We start from the raw sequence: 26,720 nt of genomic DNA, 5'->3' as shown, positions 1-26,720 counted from the left end.
GTTGCGTGAGGTTGGTCATGCTATACATCCAGAAAGAGGCATTCCTGTTTAATAGCAATGGGGTGCAACTTCCTTAAAAAAGTGACGTCAAATGAGGCGCGATCAGCGCGCATGCGCGGCAAGCAGAGCGGCAGCCGCAGCGCGGAGCAGTGCGCGAAACAACAGCAGATATGGCAAGAGATGGCGAGGGACGCGAGCACACTGACACCATGCACTGCTGAAGGGACGGGGGCCTTAATATTTCAAAAAAATTACAAAACTCTATAAAACATAGAAAAAGGGAACAAAACAAATCAGGAAAGAAGGCAGAGAAAAAATAGTCAAGATAACAACAGAACTTTTCCAATGAGAGCACTTCTGTGGACACTGCTCCGCTATATCAGATAGATGATTTGTCCACACGCTTGCACGTATAATGAACGCCCAGCTGTCGATGGAGAACATTGGCGATCTGCACGGAGTGAGCCATGAACCCAGCGCGGCGGATCTCATGATCGGAGACAGCGCTCATCACAGGAGCCATCGGAGCAGTCTGTCAGCCCATGCGCGCTCCATGGGCATGGCATCAATCCTGGACAGCGGCGACTATCATCATCACCGGCCCCCGGAGCACCCCGGGCTCGCCACGCACCTGCACCCGGCCATGAGCATGGCGTGCGAGGCTCCCCCCGGGATGAGCATGAGCAGCACATACACCACACTCACTCCGCTGCAGCCCTTACCGCCCATCTCCACCGTCTCCGACAAATTCCCGCACCACCATCATCACCATCACCACCACCACCACCATCACCCGCACCAGCGGATCCCGGGGAACGTCAGCGGGAGCTTCACCTTGATGAGGGACGATAGGGGTCTGGCCCCGATGAACAACCTGTACTCTCCTTACCACAAGGACGTAACCAGCATGGGACAGAGCCTGTCGCCCCTGTCTGGATCCGGGCTTAGCGGCATTCACAACTCCCAGCAGGGACTGCCGCCGTACGCGCACCCCGGGGCCACCATGCCCGCCGAGAAGATGCTCACACCCAACGGATTCGAGGCACACCACCCCGCGATGTTGGCTCGACACGGGGAGCAGCACATGAGCGCGTCTTCAGCGAGCATGGTGCAGCTCAACGGCATCCACCATCACCCGCACGCCCATCTCAATGCCCAGGGTCACGGTCAGGTGCTGGGCTCCACAAGGGAGCAGAACCACTCATCTGTGCCCGGATCGCAGCTCAACAACGGCAGCAGCTCGGGACAGATGGAAGAGGTCAATACCAAAGAAGTGGCCCAAAGAATCACCACGGAACTGAAAAGATATAGCATCCCGCAGGCTATCTTCGCCCAGAGGGTGCTGTGCCGCTCGCAAGGGACGCTTTCGGACCTGCTACGGAACCCTAAGCCCTGGAGCAAGCTCAAGTCTGGCCGGGAAACCTTTCGCAGGATGTGGAAATGGTTGCAGGAGCCTGAGTTCCAGAGAATGTCCGCGCTCAGGCTCGCAGGTGAGAGAACAATAGGTAATACACTTCTTCTCTTCTCCTCAGTATATCACTCTCATTTCATTTCCTTCAAATGCATTTCACGAGTGACCAGCATTCGACGTTTTTGCGCTTTTTGGAGTTTTCCAACTTAGCTTAATTTTTTTGTTGTGGTTGTGCGATTTTATCCTGCGCTCGTTGTGCTACTTTGATTTTCACTGATACCTTCAAACTTGAGGTTGCGTTCTCGATGCATAATATTGACCGCCTAGGTAAAGTGATCCAGCGCAATGGATTTGTTTTGTTCGGCTTGTTTGTTTTTGAGCTATTTGATTGAGCAATTTGTTATCTTCAGACTTAGTTACATGGAGCACACAGAAATAGTCTGATCCAAAATATCTCTTAACCTCGGTAGCCACAGTCCCATTTTGTCTATGTGAAAATGGATGCAGTGTCCACTTGCCTTTGCAACACGTTTATGACCACTGATCTACATTTTATTTTAGAACATTACCACATGCTGTAGTGAAACACGGTCACGTGTATCGTGGAGATATTTTGTTTTTGAACTAGTGCGCGTAAATATGTTACCGTGTTCGATGTGTGCGGACTACAGAAATGGACGCTGAATGAGTGTCGCAGTGTGTGTTTGGGTTTGTAAGAAAGGGTCACGATTTTCTTCTTCAGTCTCCTCCAGTGACGTGTTCTCTGTGTAGGTTTTCTTAATTAACTGATTGGGGCTCCATTAATTTGCCTCACGAGAATTAGAATCAATTGGCGCGCGGCTTTGGAGGCCACTGATCCGTTCAAAGCCAGCAGTGAGGGGAAAATGAGAGAGCATCTCAAATGCGAATGTCTCTCTCTTTTAAACCAGTTCATCATACATTTTATCACAACTATCAATAATTCATTTATGCACCTGGGGGGAAAATACTTTGAAACAAACGTTCTTTCCTGAAAAAATTTTTTCGTGGCAAAAAAATCATTTAAATGAGAAATAAATATTTGTGTCGATTTTATTTTTAAGCTCTCTTTGTGTGTCACTACAGTCTGGCACCCGCAAAGTAGTTTACTTTTATTTTACCCTCTTACGCTCGATTTTTCTTTTTTCCTGTATCGAAGTTTCGTTTTTATTATTAATATCATATTAATTATGCAGTCATACATGTACAGTATGCTGATGTTTGGCTGGTGTTTGTTTGGTTTTGTTTAGTTCAGACTCGGCCTTGCTCTGTTATGATTTTTTGCTCCACGTTTTTGTATTACATTGTCAAATATGAATTTGCATCATACCATTTTATTTCCGCAAGTTTCTGCAAAGAACAGGATAAAAGGGAATATGTTTACGATTTTTTATATATATATATCGTGTAGGCTATTCGTTTTTCTTTTGGTTGACATAAACTAAAAAGAAATCCAGAGAATGTTTGGATCTTTTTGATTATTTGTATTATTATAAACTATTGCAATTCTAATTAGCCTACATGACAGTTAGATTTAGCTTATTTTGGTTTAGTGAGATTATTTTCTTATTCAGTTAAAGGATATTGAAATTAGTGAAGGTTTCAGACACAGTGATGTATATTATTGATTGAGTGCACATGGTTGAGGGTATGTGATCGGCCTACTGAGAGGTATATATAGAATTGGTATATTGATTATTCAAATTCAGTTCCCTTCTCCTTTTCCTTAGTAATGTAAGACAGTAGACCATTCAGCAGTCTTTCACAATACTGCTCTTTTACACCTTTTACACACTCGTGATTTTTATGCCGTGAATTTGCCATGCGCGCCAATTTTATCTCAGCTCTTTATATTTATATTTTAGCATATGGTTTCTTATGAGGAGGGCTTAATGTGTTGTTTGTTGAAAAGTTATCCTAGTCTAATTTTAATAGAAAAAGAAAACTAGAAGAAGAAACAAGCAAACAAAAACTGACATTAGCTGTTTGTTTGTTTGTTTGTTTATTATTATTATTATTATTATTATTATTATTATTATTATTATGCCTAAATAATTAGTATTTGCGTAATTTTGTAACAAGGTAATAAATGAAAATAACCTTTTACTTTTATCAAAGCGACATGCTTTAAGCTGTTTGTCCATAATTGTTAATCATTTTGCAATTGATATAATTTTGGGAAGAAATTACTGTACTATTATAAAAATAAAAATAAAAGTTGATATGGAAGTATATATACAAATAATATATTACAAATTGTCTAATTTTACATCTAAAATGTCATATAAAAAGCTAAGAGACATTTTGTTCAGGTATATATAGTCATTTCAAACTATATCCGAACCCAAATGCGGTTTCGCTAAACTTCATAACATTAGGCTAAATTAATAACTAATAAATTATTATTAAATCAAAAAACGCTTAACAGACCAGTAGTTGATGTACTTCTAAATAGGAATGTAACGAAACGGAATTTTTATAGGCTGTCTATTCATATTCTATAACCAATAGCATGTGTAATCTAAATTCCTTATATGTTATTATATATTCTAATATTGTATAGGCTCTATATAATTACATGGTAGCCTAAATAATGCTAATATATTTTTGGCCTGAGCGTAGATTAGGTTCTGTTTTGTTGCTGCATGGAGCCAGTGTGAAATGAGTGACCGTGGGCGAGCCTTGGCCTCGGGTGCGCGCTTATCTGGCGCCTGTCTAATGATTTGCAGACAAACAGTACCTATATGTGATGATCAAATGTGCTGAAGGATAAAGAGGTTCGCAGTTTTTTCCCTGGGAATCTGCGTGGAACTCGTCACAACGGCCTTGTGCATGGACACAGTTTTAATTTATGACACATGATAGCGAGCTCATTTGCCTTTTGTTAATATTTACCCACAGTTTCAAAACCTGTGCATAGTTTCGTTCTTCTTTTACACGAATGGACTAGCGTGTACATTAAATGTTTATTCACGTTATACCTCTTTACATTATAAAAACGACAGGCTATTGGCTTAAAACTCTTAGGATATTTATAATTTAATTAAATAAATATATAATTTATTTAAATATGATAAATAACATTCAAAATTTACGCTTAATACATATCAATCTTAAATATTAAAATAAGTATTAATGGTGTGCTACTGCATGTGGAACGGCAATGTGTTATATAATGGGCGATAGAACTTAGACGCAGAACTGTGCTTGACATACTAATGATATGAGCCGGTTTATTTAAGAAAATAAGTTAGCTGTTAACGAATCGTGCACGCGTGTGTGTGCGTGCGTGTTACGGTTAAAGTAAATACCTGCTTCAAGCGGTTTCGCACCGTCTTTTAGCGCCCTCTTGTGGTTTCTTAATAACAGAAATGCCGCCCATTAGGATTTTTCACAAAGACAGAAAAAAACACAGGCCTTTTTTTATTTAAATAGCTACTGCTTAGTTTTGTTAAACAATTGTTGTTGTTGTTTTATTCATCGGCTGGCAGTAAGTGGTTCTATTTGTTGTGATAGTGTATCTGCAATGCATGTGGTTAGATTTAAGCACCACGGACAGTTCCAGAGACTTCATTGGTATAGTGAACATATAGTGAAATTTTCAGTACAAACCCTCCGAAAAGCATCAGTGTTTCTGTTTTGTTTTGTCTGTTTCATGTTTTTAACTGATTTGCTTTGAGAACAATTTCAGAAACACTATTTTAAGGTGTCCTTGTTACATTGTAATTATACATTTAAGTAAAAGTATTAATTAGGGTTAGGAATAGGGTTCAGTTTAGGGTCAGTTGCATGTAATTATGCATAATTTACTCTTAAGGCTACAGTAAGTGCATGTAGCACGGACACTGTAAAATAAAGTGTTTATCAAAAACTCAAACTGTGTCGTGACAAATTAGTCTGTTTCTTTTACATGTTAGGCATTTATCTCTCACTGTTTCATGTGAATCTTTTGTTCTTTCAGCGTGCAAGAGAAAGGAGCAGGAGCATGGTAAATGTGAGCGAGGGAGCATCTCCAAGAAGCCCCGGCTGGTCTTCACTGATGTCCAGCGTCGGACTTTACATGCAATATTCAAAGAGAACAAGCGCCCGTCCAAAGAGTTACAAATCACCATCTCTCAGCAGCTGGGCCTGGAGCTCGCCACCGTCAGCAACTTCTTCATGAACGCGCGTCGGCGGAGCCTCGATAAGTGGCTGGATGACGGCAGCTCCAACTCGACCAACTCCTCCTCCTCCAGCACTTGTACCAAAGCATGATGGAGTAGTGGCTGCATTATGGGAAAAGAAAAAAAAAAACTTCGGTGGAAAAGCTTTAAACAAAGAAAACTTAACAAGAGACAATTTTAGACAGCGTTTGCCCTTAAAACTTGTACAGTACCGATATTTATAATATCCAAAGAAAAACACCAAAGACTGCTTTGATCCCCATCTAGGACTTTCTTCGTTTATGTCTGACATTCTGCAAAAAAAAAAAAAAAAAAGACAAAAAAAAAAAAGAGGTTACACTCCAATCACTGGTCGTTCCTCATCTCAACACACTCCCCTAACTGGAGTCTTTCTTTCTCATGTGATTGGTTGCTTTCAAAGACTTTGTCTCATCAATGAATGATTGGTCATTAACGTTGAGTGATTGTTATTCACTCTGATGTCAGATTCCAGATTTTGCGACGTCAGTGAGGGGCTTGATCGGCAGGTGTAAAGCCTGACGTCACACATTCACCTCTAAAGGCATCCCAGATGTTGCCAGGGATGCCAAATATAACTAGATTGTGTAGAATCTTGACAAAAGTTGCCTGAATGTAACCCTCAGGATAGTGCTTTCTTCCTAATTGTTGGAAAAGTTACATAGAAACCTAAAAAATACATGTGAACTTGCCATCTTCACTACTTATCAATCGCAGATGGTAAAACCAAAGAAACACATGTATTTTTTTTTTTTTAAATCAGACTAAACTATATTTATTCCTCTTAACAAGACCCCTGTGACTGTCCTAATCAGGTGACTCAGTAAATTTATCATGGGCTGTGGTTTCCATAGCCATTTAATGTATAATTCATTCTCTTGTTTGTCCTAAAACAAACTCAATCACTAGCCAAACATGTCTCTGTGAGGACACAGCTCTACCCGCACCCCATTCCTGCCTCAGTCCTTTCTTGTGATTATTTCAGGGAGATTTTTGCTAGCTTTAACCTGCCTTTTTTTTTTATACCTGTATTTTAAATATTTCAATGCCAGTTGCTGTAAACCAAAGACAAACTTACACACAACCAGCACCTGTCACTGTTTCATACCCACATCCATCATTCAAACACAGCTTATTTAACTTAGTTTCGCAGACTCTCATCTAATGAGGCTGAAGAGACTTCTTGTTTATCATTATTAGCTTTGTCTGGGGCTAATGCACACGCTTTTAATTGTCATTAGAGGAAGCAGGAGGAAATTCAGGTTGTTTTGTGTGACATTTCATTTCAAACTTTCATTGCATATGAACAGCTTTCTCATGCTCAGAATGGTAATGTACAGAAGAAAAAAAGTTCGATTGACCGGTGGCTGTCAGGATGCTTTCACAAACCCATAAGCCATGCACCGTCATATTAGATTCATTGGGTTTATTTCCCATTTAGCTCTTGATAGAAGGCTATTTCATTGTCTAATGCATTATTTTCACGGCATTGACCATCAACACCACCGCAGAGTCCCCATCCGGGCCTGAACCCAATACCCCAGTAAGAGAGAGGGAGCGCATTCTATGCATTTCACAACTAGGAAGAAAGCATTATGGAGACTGAAGCAGGGTGATGTGTTCGCTTCATATAACAGACTCACTCAAACTCACAAGATATCTGGCCTTGTTGTCTCTTGTGATGTGTTTTAGCTTTACAAATATATTTGGTATTTACGACTATTACAACATCGAAGCATATATAAAAGAGCGCTGCTTGCTCATGTAGAAAAGAAGACAAAAAATGACCAAAAAAAAAAAAAAAACATGTTTAGACCTGCTGATATTTTAGTGTGAACCAAAGATGCTACCTCAGTCCGTTTCCATTTGTGATTTCTATCAACGTAATGATACCAAAGAATACCAAAGATTTGTTCTCTTTGCACGGCCTAAATGAATGATAAGGTGGATGGATAGATGGCGTGTTGCCCCTTTTTCTTCCTCTCCTTCGCTCTAATGCTCTCTACCACTCATCCGTGCTTATGTAACAGCGCCCTCGGCAGACATGTGTTAAACTCACAGGACGAGTGCCTTGCTTGAACCAAAGTGTTAAACCGCCGTTGACCTCTCGACACCCACCTTTTAACTCTCGGAATACCTCAGCCTGTGGAAGGGCCACTGATGAAGAAAAAAAATGGAATATTTCTTCTCTCTCACCGTGGTGCTTTTGCCAGTGCAACCATGCAATGAAAACATACCAAAGGAATTTCTCTTGCTTTCTCCAACTCTTGCTGACAAACCAAAGCTCCTGCCACCTCCCTTTGAAAGGCCCTGCCAAATCTGCCACTTGCCCCGACCCCTCGCCACGTCGCCCGTGGGTGCGTCCACCGATTAGGCCGTGCACGTCTCTACCAATATCTAAATACCTCATAGTAATAAATTTTCACAGTTCTGTTGTATAGAGAGTTTATGTGATTAAGGCAGAACTGAACTAGTTTGGTAATCGTTGATGTGACTTCGGGGGAAAAAAAAGCTTTATGAGTATTTATTTTGACGGCTTTGGCTAAAGTGCTCCGTTTTGGTTACCAAAGGCGAGTTTCTGTGATAGCAGACTGAAACTTGCAGGAAGGAAAAGAAGCGTATTTTTTATTAAAGCCTTGTGTTATTCCGATACTCTAAGGATGTTTGACTATTGTTTTTTTTACAGGGTAAAACCAACTGCTGTGATTCTGTGTCTATTCGTTCACTTTCTTCTATTACTGTGTTGTGGTTTACATTAATTTAATTGCATTTTTGTATCGCTTAACCTATGTTTTAATTTATGTATTTGTAGAAAATATAGATTTGTACATAGTAGGCTTTTTGGAAAAAACAAAACAATAACAAAACAAAAAAAGTGGACATTCGTTTTATTTTACAGCGTTATGTCTGAAGTGTAGATATATCGATGAATTTCAATTCCTCTGTGTTTGTATGTTAGATGCCACTTTGGTCCATGTACTAATACACTGCCAGAGATCCGAACGGTCCTACGGAGACCTGCGAAGAAAAGCAGTGTATGATGTTTTTATTTGACCTTTTTTTATGTTATTTAAATGTCCAGAATGATTTTGTCCTTTGTATTTCAAATCATTTTTTATGGGTATTGCTGCACATCCAAAGATTTTCTAACCAAACCAAAAAGTGGGAAGGGGGGAGGTGGGGATGAAAGAAAGTAGTGTAATTTTTGCATAAGCACTGGCGTTTGTGAGGTCTTTTGCTGTCAGCACGGGTATGAACATAGTGGGACAATGTAGACGAGCTTAGTTCAACTCATTGGAGGCATATACTGCTAAACAGTACAATCTGTGGCTTTTGGGACGGAGGGCTACAAGTCCTGCTCACTTTCCTGTTTCGGACACTGAGTGGGTGGAGCGTGGGCGGGGCAGCAGGTCTGCCATGGGCGGGGCCACGTCGCTGGGTTGGTTTTTAATTGACGTGGCACTGCTGCTTAGATCCATCTAATATGTCAATTTTGGTTTTCGAACATGTGTACTGACTATGAACAAAGGCGAATAAATCTGTAAAGAAAACAGGAATTGGTCTGTGCATGTATGGGGAGGGCAGACGTTTGAGTCTAATGGTGACAGTTTCATTTCTGGTCCATTAGCGGCAACAAACAGAATTGCTGAATTGTTTTCAAACAACTTTAAAAACACTCCCATAACTGCCAATCTGCCATAGTTCAGAATAACGACTATGGGATTCTAAATTAGTTCTGTTATTGGCAAAACATGTGCTATCATATCATGACAATTTTACCACTTATATGTTGATTTGTCAGAATGTGCGCCTACTTTTAAACTATATTTGAATTTTGCATAAGGCCAAACTGTTGAATCTGGACCCCCTGCTTCAAAATCACAGCATTGTTTCAAGCTGTATTATTTCACCAAACTGATTCCCTTATTGTTTGATGCTGCAAATGGCTCGGACATTATTGACTCAAACTGGGTGCTTTGTGTGTCTGATTGGAAACACCATGACAAGAATGATGCAGTCCCTTAGCAGGATTAAAGAGAAGGCCCATGACAGCAGAGCTTTTTGTCTCGCTATGCTGTACAATCAGAGTTGTTTCTTGCATTAGGTTTGCTGGCTGTGGGATTCCTGTGGTTCACATATGGGACGTCAGATAGATGATCCAGGTTCACCGTTTAGGATTTGTTTTGTATGGCAGCATAGACTGGCGTAAATCCCAGAATCCCTCCTACATCACAGTGTAAGCTCTCTGCATCAGAATTCTCACCCTTTTTCTTCCCAAACCCTACGCTCCGTCCCGACCCACCCCTCTAATGTAGTGTCTAGCTTAGATAGCTCGATGTATGTGAATGTTGGGATTGCTCTAATCATTAATTCCTATCCCAGTTGGTTGTCGTGGAAAAGGAGTTCCTATTTGATAGAAAGGCTTGGCTCTGTGTGCCGTATAATACTGAGAGCGCCTAAGACAATCAGCTGGAAAACAAAAATCATGTTTTTCATTTTTTTATATTTATTTTTTTGTAGGTCCAAGAGGGACTACTTCCAGCGATGATTATTATAAAGAAGGAGGAAGGTTTTGATAAACTGAAAAATAAACTTGCTGACATTTTCTTTCACAAACATATGGCTTGTTTCCATTTCGAACAGTGCATCTTGAATCAAGCTGGTTCTGTTTTTACACTTTTCTTTTTTCTTCTCTGTTTTCTCTGTATGTTGTGTCTGTTTCAGTGGAGGAATGCAGTAGGTATTACTCTCAGGTTGTAATGCGTCATGCTTTTCATTTTCAAATCTGATCTACAATTTTTTTTCATTCATTCTTCTTTCCTGTTAGCTACTGTTCTCTATGCCGTGCAATATCATCTTCTGTGTTTGCTACGCAAGAAAAAAAAAAGGAAAAAAAAAGACGCAAGTGATGATGTCACCATGCTTTTTTCAGTGTTAAAATGTTTCAGCATTTCTGTAGTCACAAAAATGTAGAAAATAAAAAGGTTGGGTTTTCCAGCACATCACAACCAGATTTATTGGCTTTCTTGTCTTTTATTCAATCTTTACATGGTATTCAACAAAATGTGGTAACAAATGTTTTTGAATGAGTGCTTACGTGACAACCAAGCAACTGCCATTCAGATAAATGGTCATTCTGATGGACAGTTTTCCCAGGTATTACACACCTCAACGGAATCTATGCAATGCCCAAAATAAACATTTACATTGACCAAAATGTGCACCATATATATCATAGACAATACTGTACACCACAATGCAAAGCACTTGACACTATCTTAAATCTTGTTAAATGCTGCACAGCATATACTTTAGAAACTGTGCAGTAAGATTTAATAAAGTGGTATTTCAAATATATTTCAAAAAGTAATTTTACACTGTTATCACATGACCTAACATGTTGTGTAATTTAATCTTAAACAAGAGGAGTGGCTGGCCACACACTGATCCACTCAAGACTGGAAGTCTACAAAAAATATTTTATTTTTAAAATTGCATCGTGCAAAAAGGTGCAAAGGGCATGTGGGTTAAAAACAGAATAGTCTATTATGCCACGGCTAGCCACTCCTCTTGTTTATTCCTATGCAATTGGCTCTACGCACCTGCAGTACAACTTTTTTTCTGATTGGAGCGCTACATTTTATTTCTAGTCCTACGTAATTTAATCTTGAAATTAAATATATGGTTATTTTGCATTATTATTAGATTTTTAAATGTAAAATATACTGCAGACAATGTTTATACTGCATACTGCAAAACTAATACAAAGAATATGGTGAGTTTAAAATCCTTGGTTTGTAGGAAATGGCGTCACACTTTGGATTAGAAATTCATCTGAATAAGTGAAATATTAAACATGATTTATTGTAAAGCTACAGAATTAGATTCTGAACGAGAAAAGATGTAAAATGTACAAATACACAATCCTATTGTGGAGACAACTCGAAATTGAATTATTCTGCTAATTATTTTTCTTCCCTAAGTAAAAAAAATTATATAAAATAATATATTATAATAATATAAAACAATATAAAAATATAATAATAATAATAATAATATATTGTTTTAATAAGATGTTTAGATATTGTATTGGTAAACAAGACCAAAGATACAATTTTGTGTTTAAATATTTAATATGCTATAACTTTACTGATGAGTCATGATCAATTCTAATTTTTACTGGTTGAACAAGAATGAAGTAAAATTTATCATTGGCTTTTTATAAAAGTAAAAACACGGTTGGTTTGACATTTTTTTGTATGAAACCTTTTGCATTTTTGCTGTTATACACTCTCAGAAAAAAAAAAATACAAAATTGTCAATGGGGCACTTGTCACCTTTGGTACTTATATGTACCATGTAGTTACTAATATGCACCTTTGTGTGTGTGTCTTAATATTTTTTAATAAAGGTATTTTTTTTTTTCATTGGTTAATTTTTGAAAATTTCATTTGCTGCAACAACAACACAGTTAATTATATTGGCAATCAGCTGATTAATCACTGAACACACGATTTTATGTTTTCTAAAGCAATTAAATAAATGTTCTGTATTACAGAGAAAACCGTACACCACTCCAAGCTGTGATTCTAAATAAAGACCACTAGATGGCACAGTACAACTGTTGTACTGAATATTGAATCTGCGCCTCTTGTGTCAAGTGAAAACACTTCAATCACAAGAGGTTTTGCAAATCTGACCTTATTTGGCTAAGCAGGATAGATCTCGACATGTTTTGACTGAAATGCTCTTGGTACTCTTCCTGTTTGTCTTTGTACATAGCTATCCGTGACTAAAAATGCAAAGACAAATTATGTCAATATTTGACTGGTGGGCTCTTTCTAAGGTAATATTTTTAAAACATGAGAAAGTGTGTTAAATCGCATGAGGTTGTGTGTAAATCATAAGTCTCCTTATATCCTTATATGTCATGTGCTTCAAAAAGAAAAAAAAATGAAAAGAAAAGAAAATGAAGGTCAGCTTGATCCTCTGAGTATTCATTTGTTCTTTTATGCAAGCTCTATTCCATCAATCAACCATGACCTGTGTGCCATTATCTAATAACGTGAAAAGACAGTGGAGAGTTTTGTAATGAGGCCTGAACCTCTGGGAAAGATTAAATTTAATAGAGATTAAACATGGTAACATTCAGCTGCTATTCACTTGAGTCTAACTCCACTTGTACTAATTATTACTAACTAAACAGTGGAAAGACGAAATAGAGCATTCAACAAATTGTTGAAAAATGAGTATGAATTAAAAAAAATTGTTTTCTTGGGCAAAACTTGATGATCATGTTTACCAAGATTTAAGATCCAAAGATCATCTTGTGCTTTGAAGCAAGAAAATCACACACACACACACACACAAACATACACACATTTTTTTTTTTTTTCAGTAATCAACATTTTTACATAATTTAAATTCTAAATCCTATTTTCAAAGTGTTCTCTGCATGTATGTTGTATCGAAATTTAATATAAATCAAATAAATTTAAAAAAAAAATAATAATTTATATAACATTCATTACATAAAATTATTTAATCTCATATAATCATTTAGTAATAAAAAAGACAAAAAAAGAACCTTTTAATTGAGAACTTTGTACAAATAATTTGCTTTAGCAAATAGCAAATATCTTCCCTTACGAGAGAGAGAAAGAGAGAGAGAATGCAATGCACCTGACTTGACGCTATCTTACATCTTGCTAAATGCTGCACAGTATCTACTTTATAAATGTTGCAGTAACATTTAATACAGTAATATATTAACTATATTTTACGTTTGCTTTATGCATATACAATTAAAGTCCATGCAAATACTTAAATTTTTAGCAGTTGTGTGTATTATTTTTGCACTTTAAGCATGCACTGGGGAAAACTGTCAGTGAATTGGATTGGGTATTGGGTATTTTATTGAACACATAATGCAAATTAGGTGGTGCATGAACAACAGGTGAATGTTCCCTGTGCTTAGTTCGCTAAGCAGTCGCCTCTGTGATTGACTGGCCATCCTTCCAAGGACTCCCCGACCTGAAATACTGGTTTAGAGGATGGGTAGACATACTTAAAGTGAAAAATAATATATAAACAATAGGTATGATTTTAGGTTCAAGATAGATTGCAATAGCCTATACTTGTGATATATATTAAAGTATATCAAACAAAAAATACTAATAAATAATAAATGATATAAAAACAAATATAAAAACTAGTAAATTAAGCATTTAGATTTTTCCTACCAGTTGTGTCCTCCAAATGTACTATTGTAACATACACAAGTAGCCTATAGCATACTCTTCTAAACATTTTAGTCCCAAGCATACATAAAATATACCACTAGTACAATGATACTGTACTTTACTTTGAAAGTATACCTATATAATAAAATGAGGGCTACTGCTAATATATATATATATATATATATATATATATATTATTATTATAATTTTTTTAATATTTTTTATTTTTGAGAGTAACTTACTCTCATTAGCCTATGGACTATAAAAGTCTGATGTAACAAAACATGCAAACTTGATAGCTAGATAGATCTTATTTTATTTTTATTTTGTGTAAAGGTACAATAAACTGACTTCAATAAAGGTTAAATTATCTGACTTTTAGGGGTTAATTTATGCATTAAAACACGTTTCAGGTATAAACAAAAGTGGGCCACGATAGACGCTTTAAAGCCATAGACAGTAAAAGAAAGGATAACGCTGAAAGTGTTAAGATAAGTGGGTTGCGCTCACGCGTTGCTGCGGTAACGAGTTCAAGCCAGTGCCGCGGGGCGGAAGTGACGTCTACCATGGGGGCGGGACTCGGCGAGCTGTTGTTGGGACACATGACTTTAGAGGCTGTCCTCCTGCATTTGTTTTGACAAGCAAAGAGAGAGAGAGAGGGGGAGAACATGAGCTTTGTCACTGCTGATAATTTAATCTCCGAGATATCGTTTAGACAGCTCGAACACCTCGGTGTGGAGGTTGTCATCGCTAGGTTAGGACAGTCGTTTCGTGTAGATAGTTTGCAGAACTAGTTAATTCAGTCCTTCCGTCTCCAGTGTTTTTATGCGAAGTGTTTATGAGCCAGTGGTCGAAAAGGGGGTTTAGAGCTATGAGCCACTTCTTGCCGGCTAAAGTCAGATTTATCACAGCCACGTAACATTTCTCCAGGAGGAGATGCTGTTGGTGGTTCTTTGGTAGTGTCTGATCTGCCTGTCGGTAGGTTTGGTGATGATGATCCAGGGGATCCCGATGCGTCTCGTGTGGCTTTAATTCGAGCAGATCAGTGGCACTGATTTGAGCAGAGACTGGTGTGTTGGCACTGGAGCTCGTTTGGCATCGGCAATGAGTCCACAAACCGCGGGGGTTTGGGATATTTAGCTTGATCGAGACGAGAGATGCTCATTGCTTGCTTGTTTAGGTAGAACTCTGGTGGTGTTTTGATGGACTAGTTCATCAGACCGCCGGACTTTAACACACAGTCGCGTGTGGATCTACGTTTGATCATACAGCTCTCAGATCAGTAATATCCGAATGGCTGTTGGCCAGATCGATAGCTAACCGATGTCTAAGGGACGAGTTTTAAAGTCTAAACAAAGCTCGGAAGACGGAAGACGGACCGCAGGCATCCTGGAGGGGATCACGGTGTCTGTGACCAACATGAAACCTGACAGAGGTAAAATAAAAAAGAGAAAATGCGTGATAACATGAGTGTTTGAATGCCATCGGTCCCTGGCTCGTGACGTCACGGCGCTGAAGTGTGTTTGTTTCATGCATGTGTTTTGATAATGTTCAGATGATATGTTGCAACACGGTCTTATTGTCGCTTTTAACGCTTTGGTTGTCGCTTTCTGAGTGGAACAAAGCGTCGTAGTTCAAATATGTGTGCGTGTTGTATGTTGTGTTTGTGTGTGTTTTTTTTGTTTTGTTTTCGCAGACATACACAATACACAATCTTTAGAATTGTCCGCTCTATTATATAAAAGCGTGCTCTATATTCACTACAGTTACTGTAACGCGATTGTACGTACATGTTACTTTGTTACTGTTGATGTTTTTTGGAGGCACATATTTAATTTCGTTGGATATGGGTTTGATTTGTTTTTGTTGGGTATGGGTATGTGTCTTTGTTTGGGTATGGGTTTGTTTTTGTCACTTTTTGTGTCAGGTACATATTTGCTTTTGTTGTGTATTTGGGTTTATGTTTGTTTTGTTTGGCTACATATGTTTTAGTTGGACACACTTTTTTGGGGGGGGGGGGGGGGCTGTTAAAGCAGTTAGAGCAAAACCATTATGTCAGTTACTCGTCTGATTTATTAATTCTTCGGGAATAAGTAACTTGGGGGGGAAAAACAGCTGAAAAAGTGAATAGCGTTACAGTAGTGACTAGGCATTAAGCCTAGATTTGCATGACATTACCTGTCCTCACTCCCTCCCCCAGGCATGTCAACTCTTTGTCCCTCTTATTTCAGATACAAAAGATAAGAAATGTATCATATACCGCCCTCAAAGGTTACTTGTAACTCCACATTTTAAGATCGCTACTATGTCTAGATGAGAGATATTTCTAACTGCTGTACTCCTCTAAGCTTCCATGTTTGGACAGGCTGAAGACATGTTTGGATGTAATTTGGCCCCTGTGACTGTGGTTTGCCCTACTGCCACTGCCAATTTACAAAAGCCAACAAACAGGCCTGACTAGCCAGATATATTCTTGTTGGAACACAAAAATTAACTTTAAAGTGGAATGAACTGGTTGCATTGCTTAGGTGCTTTCAGAGTCATTTCCTTCTATTGGATTTCTCTTCATGGATTAGAGACCTCTTGGTCTGTCTGGCTTTTAGAGTGAGAGTTGATTACCGACAAAAGACTGTTATGGAGTAAATATGACATCCCTTCTGTGCTATTGTTATTTGTAACACACTGTTCCATTGATGGAAATAGCAGGTTGTTCACTTCCACTAGCGCTCTCTTGCTTTCTTTCCTCTTTACTCTGGAACTTAAAACAATGCACCAAAATATTTCCATATTATTTGGAATATCTCTTTAAAGGGCTCTCTTTTTAAAGGTGACGTTTTTGAGCAGGGATTCTGAGATTCTCTCTTGTTTCTGGCACTAGGATGACACTCGCAATCAACTCAGACATGTAACAGGATCATGTGGCTTCCTCTGGACTCTATTGCGGCTGAAAATCGATTAGTCTGGTGCTGACACCAATAAACATCTCTTGTTTGACCTGTTTCCTTTTTTAATCTTTGCTCACCATTATTGATTCAGCACTGATCTTTAGCTGTTTTGATCAGTTTTATTTGACTGTTTAAGGCATTGCTGGCTCAAAAAATCCTGTCATCACTTACTCGCAACAGTATAATTCTGATCCATATCACTTTCTTTTGTGAAACACATTGGTTTTGAAGTTTATTAATTCTGCTACTCTGAAAGTGGATTTTTTTTTCTTTTAAAAGCTCAAAACATATTTTGAAAAACATGAAACTCAGTGACATAATTTCTTGGGTTGGTTATTATTTTTTAAGAGATCATGCTGGGTCTTAACCATGATTAAAAATCCATTCCATCTCATACAAGAGCTTAATGGTATAAATTATTCAGATGATCATCCTGAGATTTCTTGATCCATGATGTCATGATGAGGTGGAAAGCTGCTTGTAGATCCAGGAACTTTGAGTTGTGAAGGCCATGTGGAAACACGTTCTCTGGAGAAATGGTGTCATATGTTTGTCAGAGTTCTGGAATAACCAGTTGGAGCAGGTCTTCTGCAGTCAGCTGGGAGAGTTGAGAGAGCCTTGAAGTCGAACAGCTGTTGATTATGACACAGTTTCCCTAGAGCAGGGCGGTGCATGGATGTGTATATACACCCTATGCAATGGGAAATTAGGTGTGTTAATAGTTTCTAGCTTGCACATTGTTTGCATCTTTGTTTTGGCTTACCAGAGGTTGGACCAACCAGTTTTGAAATCCTTCGTAAGAGCAGTAGCGTTGTTTGAAAAGTCTGTAGGCAGGTTTCGCTAGAAGCCAAATTATGCACGACACATCTAAATCTAGAAAACTTGTCCAGATCACATTCCGAACAACAAAACTGGCAAAAAGAAAAGAAGAAGCATTGTATGTTTCAGCACCAGTAGCTGCACCCAACAACAGTGCTGCCCACTTTTACCATGGTTTTGTTACCAAAATGATTCCAATTATTCCAATTTTGTTACCAAAAGGATTCCAATGATAAGGTGAATTGCAACATTACAAACTTTAATTTAAAGCAAGAAAAAGTATTTAAAAAATTGGACCAAAACATTCAAGACTTGTACTTGAATGGCTTTTATGAGGAATCCCCATGAAACATTAAAAATTCCATAATCTATTTAAATGTAAACATTTTTCATTGAGCTTTGTTTTGTATATATAAAAACAATATAGTTTACAGTTGGTGCAAAATATGCATGTATTATACAAACACAGACACCCAGACATTTAGTTATTTTAAAAGCATATCAAGGCCAAATTGATTTTCATAATTCATGTTGTAAGAGAGTAGGCACGCCAAGGTCTTTTAGCTCAGTTTGCTTGCCATGACTGATTGTTGGATTTTTCTTCACAGCATCGTGAGTAATGTAGTTTGTCAACACAAAGACTGCAGTTTTTACACGATTCTTTAAAAAATAAATTTAAATAATGTGAAATGACTTGGCTCAAAACACACATCTCTTTAAAGGTTTAAAGTTATTAGTTAAAAATTATTGATAAAAATGAACCTGTGGATATAATGAATATATTTTATATTTCCAATGACCTGACTGTTGCAATCTGCTATACTAAAATCTAAATTAGTGGCACTACAAAATTTTTATTTATTTAATTTTGAATTGCATTGCATTACATTAAATTAATTGTGTGTTATAATGCAAATAATGTCACAATGAAAATATATATATATTAAAAACGTATTTTTCTTTAAGCAAAATGTAAATATAAGACCCTATATTGTTCCTTAAATTTTAGGTGAAATATGATTCGAACATGTCATTAACAGGTTTTGTGAGATCGACCCAAGTGAGGCATATTTGCATTTATACATTTATTCATTTAGCAGACGCTTTTATCCAAAGCGACTTACAGATGAAGACAGTGAAAGCAATCAAAAACAACAAAAAGAGCAATGATATATAAGTGCTATAACAAGTCTCAGTTAGGTTAACACAGTACACGTAGCATGGGATTTTAACTAATATAATAAATAAAAAGAAAACAGATAGAATAAAAAAAAAATAAAAGAATAGAGCAAGCTAGTTAGAGGTCTTTACACATACACACACACATACATATACAATTGCATAATAATTGAAAAGAAAATAGAATACAAAAAGATTAGAAAGGTAGTTAGATTTTTTTAAAGAAAATAATTAGAATAGTGAGTGTTAAAGTTAGAGGGTCAAATAAAGATGGAAGAGATGAGTTTTAAGCCGATTCTTGAAGATATATTTATTTAATATTTTAATATTTCTGCTGTTCCCCACAGTATCAGTCTTTGCAGTGTGAAAACAGTCAGAACAGAAGACTTGCATAACCTCTCTCTCACATGAGCATTTGCTCTTTCAGCTGAGGGAGCTGAGGGGCAGGCAGGTGCGATGACATCAGTTCCTGTATGCCTGTGATCTTTAGTGATGACAACTATGGCTCGGTTCAGCTCACTCTGACCGCGTGAAGGGCAGGTTCAGGAAAGTCAGGCTCAGAACTGTTTCTAGACCAGTGCTCTCACTCAAATAGCTGCACACACAGAAGACCCAGCGTGAAGAGAGAGGGCCATCTGGACCTGTAGCTTTTCTCTCTGTTGCTGTAAACACTCACCATCGGTGTTTCTATTATTGGAATGTGTACAAGCTGTATGCATAAACACAACCCGACCACACCTGAGCACCTTGAGTGAGCTAATAACTCAGCAAGTTGTTCCTGTACGGACAGAAGAGCAGCTATGCAAATAAAACGAGTGGCATCTCATTTGCATTTTTGAGTTCTGTCATGATGAATTACATGAACTTTTGAGAACCGCTGGACCCGTCACACTTGTTACTAATAACTGTCTAGCAGTGCTGATATGATCATATACTGATTAGTTTTAACACCATATTGTATCAGTATATTAGATCCAGTAATTCACTTCTTATTATTTATTCACAGTGTACATAATGAAGTTTCTAAACAAACTAAATCTAAAAAATAAAAATCGACTGATCACTCAAACTGAATCTCTGTTGGAAAAGTTGGGTCATTTTTGTGTATTTGCTGCAGTCCAAGTATGATATCATGATGCCTCATAGTATGAATCATAACATGTGTCGTGATGAGTAGAATATTAGAAGGTGTTTGGCAAAACCCAGCCTTATTCTTTGTCATTCACTGTTTATATGTATGCATGTGATATGCATTGGTCATCAGCCAGTCATGTATATAAAATTGCACATAATAATTTATTTTATGACATTTGGCATCATCTAATGCTCACTTAAAGTTAATATTTAAAAGTACTAATAATTTAATGACATTGGGTTAAATGTAGTCTTAGCAAAGCTCATAATGAGTATATTATTTTCTAACTGGAGATTATAATGTTGTGATGCTCAAATTCACATTTTTTATTTTAATTTTGTAATTTATTGGTGTAGATTTTAGTATTTAACCTATTGGTATAGACCAGAAGCTTAATATCATTAAAAAATGCGATAAATAAAAATACATGAGTTTTTCAGTTTTCCTTTTTTGGTTATGTATTTTGAAATTGTAAAGAAATTATGTAAAGAAATTGGCTTTTTTTAAACCTTATATAACAGTCTTAACTATTATTTGTTATTTGCTCTAACTATTTAAGTATTCGTAGGAGGGACATTGTTATTCTAGAGAGGATTTGGTTGGTCAGCTGGATACTACTGTTCTATACAACCAAACAAGATACCTGTAATCAATATCAGTGGTCCATTTTGAAACAAAGGCTACTCTTTTGGTATGTATATATCTACCAAAAGTCTGTTTGTTAACCTAATAGGACTGCATAAGCATATAGATGATGTTAAATCTAACAGACATGGATTAAACGCTTCAAAATACTTTTCTAATTGGTTTTCAGGGGTCCTTAAAAGCTCTCAACCTTTTATTAACTTGGGAAACCCTTCATTATGGTCTTAACATGTCATCTGCATTCAAATGAAGCAGTATTTTGAAAGCAGAGCATGAGTTTAATGTTCATTTTTCAGCTCAGTGAGTGCTTTTTTTGGTAAACATCTTTGGTTTACGGTGAGATTTTCCACCCTCTGCTGCACTTCTGTTGCTCTCGTTTGAAATAAGCCGGCGTGAAGCAGACGGGGGAACATGTTAAGAAAAAGTGTGAGGTTGTCTTTCAGGCATCCTGAAATTCATCTGTGACGAGCTCTTGTGTGTTCAAAACATTGCCTTAGATCTGCTGGATTAGATCGTAACAGGCTCATAATTTACTACTATTAATTATGTCTCTTAGCGTAAAGCCATTCTGGACAACTAGATGGGACAGTTGTTGTTTTATTCTCATGGACTGGGATACATGCTAAGGCGGAATTGTCAGCAAAGACAAATGCATGCGAAGGCAAGTTGTGTAACATATCGTTTTTTCACACTCGATTTCTCTGATGGTTGGTGACCCATATTGGAATACATTGCATAAGTGCTGTTACAATTAATTTGCTCTTACTCTACAGCAGCATTCTGTTTCATTGTGGTAACATTGATATATGATTTAATCAATCAATAAGCTTTTATCTCAGATAGGAAAAATTGTGTGGCTGAGCATTTCAGTAGAAATCTTAATTCTCTTCAGAAAAGAATAAGGAAGTGCCATGGACATAGCATCCTGATATTAGCATGGTTTTTATCTAATATATTTTTATAGTCAAGTCTTTTATCAGTATTTTTACTTATATATATATATATATATTTTTTTTTTTAATGTGTGTAATTGTTTAATTTTTGAGTGAAAATTATGTCAGTATGTCAGACTTTAAATATCTCGTTTACTCTCAATAAACTTTGTCCACACAAGCCACAAGAATAGAGATTGACCAGTCTTTGTCCTGAGATTCAGTGGAGGCTTATGATTAGTGTTTTTTTTTTTTGTTTTGTTTTTTGTTTTTGGCAAATATAGAGCTCTAAACCTGTCCTGTCACTGAACACAGATTTGGATCCCTCAGTATCCCTGTCACACATGTGGTTCAGCGTCTTGGCTGTTTTTCTCCCATACTGTCTACCTGAGGGTATATCTGTCCCCCCTTTCTCAAATTACCAACAAATGATCATCCTCTGTTACTCATTGCTGCAAAACACGGTAAAAGCAGATCTGCACTGTTCACAGTCACAGTGTTTACATTTCCTCTGTTGCTATTGACGACAAGGATCAGTTGCACTGGTGGCCTGGTTTGTCCGCAGCTCAAATACTCACTCCAATCAGCTGATCAAGTGCTCTGGAAAATATACACTTGCTCCCTTGACAATGGGTCACTTTAAGTTGTGGCAGGATATTTCAACACAGAGCATAAATGTGGACATGCATGTTTTAGCCAATAGTTTTGAGTGTAGTTTCTGTTTTGGGCACATATTAAAAGTCTGATCCAGCGCTCTGTGGTTTTCATATTAAATAGGTTGTTATTAATTATTTGATGCACTGGTTTTGTTAACCTGAAGTCCTTCACTGCTCCGCTTTCTAGCGTGAAATCAGAACTGAACGTTTACTTTCTTGAAACATGTTCCTTTTATTGTGAATTATTAATTTATGCATTTCCAAAAAATATATTGTTTAATCTTTCAACAAATTTCTCAGCTTCTAAAACATCCAGACCAAGCTAGCTATTGGTTAATGTTACCCAATAGCCAAATAGTTTATACATAATTTAATAGCAGTTAAAGCAACACTAGGTAAATTCTGGCGCTCTAGCGGTTAATAAACAGAAATGCACACATTTTGCACACAGAAAATGTTACATTGTGTTGCTTTGATAATAATAAATGCTATAATGGCAAATAATACTAAATTTAAAAAAATCGCCGCCATTGGGATGTTTTGAGCTGCTTTAACAAAAGGTTTTCTCAAAAGTAGAAACTTTCCATGATCCAGTCAGTTCCCAGTGGATAAAACGGACCCCCACCCTGTGCTTTTTTGCATTTCAATATACTGTTATCTAAGAAAAATAGGTCAAATGCCATTCAATATTGACTTTAAAGCCAAGACCTTTTAAAGTCCAGTTTTGACCAAGTTTCAAAACTGATCATTATTTGTTTTGATTTCCTATTAATTTTGATTTAAGGGCAGATTTTAGAGGTCGTACTTCAGTTGACACTGTTGGTGAAACAGGCTTCTGTTTTTCATAGCTGCACGAAGCATGTGTGTCTGAGGACAGGTGTGTGTGATCTGCTGTAAACCTTCGTGTAAGCTGATGGGTCCTGCAGGCTGTTTAAGGGTTGAGTTCAGGAATTTGGTGTGTTTTTTGAGCTCATACTGATTTGGGGCATGTTTGACCTTTAAAATTCCAAGGTTTCACGTGTGGGTACCTGCTGTACAGTTCAGATTTTCACATCAATGTAAACCGTCTCTCTGAGAGCGACTGGATGAGAGGGGCGGGGTCAGCAGAGCTCATTAACATTTAAGGGACAATGCTAGAAAACGGCTGGCTCTGAAAAGAGCTGTTTTTGACAGGGTAAAAAAAAGGTGGTTTTTTTACACTACCATTGAGAAATTTTAACCAAACTATGGTACAGACTTTTCATTAAGACCCTAAAGAATCATATCGGCTTTTCAAGCAGCATGTGAACAAATCATCTCTTCCACTTTACCAGTTATAGCACAAAATAAACATGAGTGAACATCAGAAGGTATATATATATATAAACCATATTTCAAGTTTGAGTCCACTGTTAATTTACTCCCGTGTTTGGTTTCGGACAAAATGGCCAATTGGGCGTTATGAGTCATTCATCAAACTCCCGGTGTAGGGTCAGTTAAATCATCTGTCAAATTTCAAAGTTTATAAAGGCATTGTAAAAGTAATCCATATGAGTCAAAGCAGTTTAATCCGAGTCTTATGAAAAGACATGATTGCTTTATATGATGAACAAGTTTAATTTAGGCTTTTATTCACATATACAGTAAACATTCATCAACACATATACAGTAAACCAAATAAAATATTGTAGCTAAATACGCGAATCGAAGAGGTTTGTATATACACACATTGTATGCATACAAAGTTTATGATAGCTGATGTGCTTAATGTCTATACTATATGTGAACCTGTCATTTCATCATATGAAGTAATAATTTCTCTTCAGAATACTTGATTTAACTTTAGAATACTATTTAGATTACTTATTACATTCATACAGATTACTTTTACGTTTTATGAAACATTTGAATAAAGGGTTAATAAATGCTCAATGTAGAGACCATAATCTTTGAGATTTCATTAAAAGTATCTCCATTTGCGTTTCTGAAAAAAATTGAAGTATATTGAAGATTATGATGTAATTTGTTTTAGAATTACACGAGGGTGACTAAATGGTGACAGAGATTTAAATTTTGGTGAGCTATCCTTCTATCCTTCGGGATCCAAACCATATTTAGGGAGCAGAATGTAATTTAGAATTTTTTTTTTCTCTTTTGACATATGCAGCCACCTAGCAAGCACCTTAGCAACTGTTTAGTTTCATCCTGGCTGTCACAAGCTACCACCACTTACATCTTGTGTAGAAACTTTCTGCATTTCAGTGTCTTTTTTGGGGGGTTTAGGTTACTTAAGCCCAACGACTCAACTGAATTCAACCGTTTCATCACTCCCCATCTATCAGTCACACAATGAAGTTTATGTCATCTTCCTCAGGCCCTCTTTGCCTCATACCCACAGCTTTTGTGTGTTTTCTTTTGTCTGGGTTTTGTTGTTGTCAGTAAGTGTGTTGTTGATTGATCCTGTTACAAACCCAGCACATGAAAGATGTGATTCATTGTGGTATCTCACACAAGCCCTCAGACTGCGACGCTTGTCTCCATTGTCTCTTTCTCACCTCACGTTTTCACATGGCAGGGTCACGCATCCACTCAAACTCTAAATGCATGAACAAGTTCTCACAAAAGCGTCTTTGAACACTACGGCTGGCCTCACTGACTCAAGGTTAACGTCTGAAAACAGATAAAAGCAGTGTAATATATAATAGAGTTCAAATGCATTCAGATGGTGTTTTACATGTGTTACACATCACATGTTGTGGTCGATGATTGTTTTTCAGATTCCTGTCTTTGTGGAGACCGTTATAGCCCTGGCAAAAGGCCATTACATGTGCTTACATTTTTCTATTTCTTAATAGGTTAGTTCACAAGTGGCATTTGGGTAAACTCCTGTTATATTTTCTTAAGATTTCCTCTGTATCCCCTCCTTAGTGGAAGTCTTTGGGTTCTTTGTGTACTGGCTGTTCTCTGATCCACAAAATTGTTCAATTATGTAAATGAAATTGCACGGTCCTCAGAACCCTTTACGTAATGTTCCTGCCGACTGTTTGCAAGCATGATTAAAAGCTCAGGTTAAATAGCAATGGTAGAGAACAAATTGTTTTCAGCTCACTGTAAGTACACAATAAATCTTAGTGTGTTTGCAGCCGTGTTTGTATGAGTTTATGGAGCTTTTTTTCCCCGGTTCACTCTAGCCCACACCCAAAAGTTTAACATATGTTCTCAAAGTATACATTGAGAAACCGCTGGGTTGCAATCATCTACACAAAGCCTGCGCATCTTTCCAAAACAGAGTGTGTGTGTTTGCTTTCTCGCACACAGACACTCTCTGGCCCAGAGACAGGAAACTGTATTCACGGCTTGGCAGGAAGCCACTGTCCAATCACAGTACAAGGCTTGTTGCTATGTGAGTTTGGAGTCTGCCCTCACTGAACTCTGAGAGGAAAGTTTAGTGAGGTAAATCTGAGGGGTAAAGGTTCCTTATGCACGTGTTGAGCTGATTTTTAGTGTTTGCTAGAAAAACAAGACTTAACTGCAGATTTCTCAACCGAAAAGTGGAACGAGGCAGGATATTTGTGGCAGACTGCAGCCGTTCAACAGACAAAAACAGAAGTAAAGACAACATTTCAGCTCCCATGAGAAATAAGGCCAAGTAAATAGTCATCAGACTTCTGATATTTGTGTAGGATTTGGTGTACAGGGTGGATTGGTGAAAAGCAGGCACGGAGAGAGTGCAGAAGGCTGAATGGATAAAGTCTCTTTGTACTTACAACAGAGAACAAAGACGCCATGGCAGGCATGGGAAAAAACTGACAATTACAACACACTGACATCCACACACACACACACACACACACACACACACACACTAACTCTGTCCCAAAACCTATTGAACTGCCTATTTAGGATAATTCAGAGAGCATATTTATTTTAGCTTCTAAGATACCTATCGTCTAAAGCAGCCCCATAATGCAAGTCCCATAATGCAAGATTGCATTGAAAAAATGCATCCAAAATTGCGGACAGACAAATAGTTCAAAGTAAAGATGTTGATTAACTTACCGTATTTTCCGGACTATAAGTCGCACTTTTTTTCATAGTTTGGCTGGTCCTGCGACTTATAGTCAGGTGCATTGTATATATGTTTTTTTCCTCATCATGACGTATTTTTGGACTGATGCGACTTATACTCAGGTGCTACTTATAGTCCGAAAAATACAGTAAATGGATTAAAATTCTGTTTGTTTTATGTTAGCATGTTGCTAAGCTAACAGCATGATTCTCTTAAAAACACTTACAAAAATGTACAATTTAAACAATTTAAAAAACATGGTTGCTTCACTTTTACTACAATAAAACCATGGTTAATTTTCATAAGGCCTGAGTACACTAATATTAGGGATAGTTCAAAAGTGTAATTTTGGTCATTATTTATTCACACTCATGTTGTTTCAGAACTGTATTACTTTTTTATTAGGTGGAATATGTATAAGATATTTTGAGAAATGTCTTGTGTGTTTTTGTCATTGGCCATCAAAACATATACCTATACATATACCAATATGCTTCTAAATAACTTA

General features: G+C 37.4%; 2 protein-coding genes across 3 annotated transcripts in view; both read left to right on the top strand.

The window, feature by feature from the left end:
- The first annotated feature begins 178 nt into the window (after nt 1–178).
- On the top strand, nt 179–10,624 carry LOC127976985 (hepatocyte nuclear factor 6). 2 transcript variants are annotated; one of them, XM_052581587.1, is made up of 2 exons: nt 179–1,490; nt 5,391–10,624. In XM_052581587.1, exons 1-2 carry the CDS (start codon nt 416–418, stop codon nt 5,681–5,683), a joined length of 1,368 nt encoding a protein of 455 aa, XP_052437547.1. In that variant the 5' UTR covers nt 179–415; the 3' UTR covers nt 5,684–10,624. The 2 variants fall into 2 exon arrangements, with proteins under 2 accessions (XP_052437547.1, XP_052437546.1); XM_052581586.1 differs by having other exon boundaries at nt 179–1,505.
- Nucleotides 10,625–14,483: 3,859 nt separating this feature from the next.
- LOC127976920 (protein FAM214A) overlaps nt 14,484–26,720 on the top strand; it is a 29,051-nt gene continuing 16,814 nt past the window's right edge. Inside the window, exon 1 of the mRNA XM_052581499.1 lies at nt 14,484–15,288. Coding sequence (XP_052437459.1) covers nt 15,177–15,288 — 112 coding nt within the window. The 5' untranslated portion in view covers nt 14,484–15,176. The remainder of the gene's footprint in view (nt 15,289–26,720) is intronic.

This window comes from Carassius gibelio, chromosome B18 (genome assembly GCF_023724105.1).
Source record: "Carassius gibelio isolate Cgi1373 ecotype wild population from Czech Republic chromosome B18, carGib1.2-hapl.c, whole genome shotgun sequence".
NCBI lineage: Eukaryota > Metazoa > Chordata > Actinopteri > Cypriniformes > Cyprinidae > Carassius > Carassius gibelio.
This window is presented reverse-complemented; position numbering and strand designations above follow the sequence as displayed.

What these genes read in the sequence shown, in the direction of transcription:
- LOC127976985 (XM_052581586.1), top strand. Translation starts at nt 416, where the DNA reads ATGAACGCCCAGCTGTCGATGGAGAACATTGGCGATCTGCACGGAGTG. An exon ending in CGCAGGTGAGAGAACAATAG is followed by an intron (nt 1,506 to 5,390) that starts GTAATACACTTC and finishes TTGTTCTTTCAG; the next exon opens with CGTGCAAGAGAAAGGAGCAG.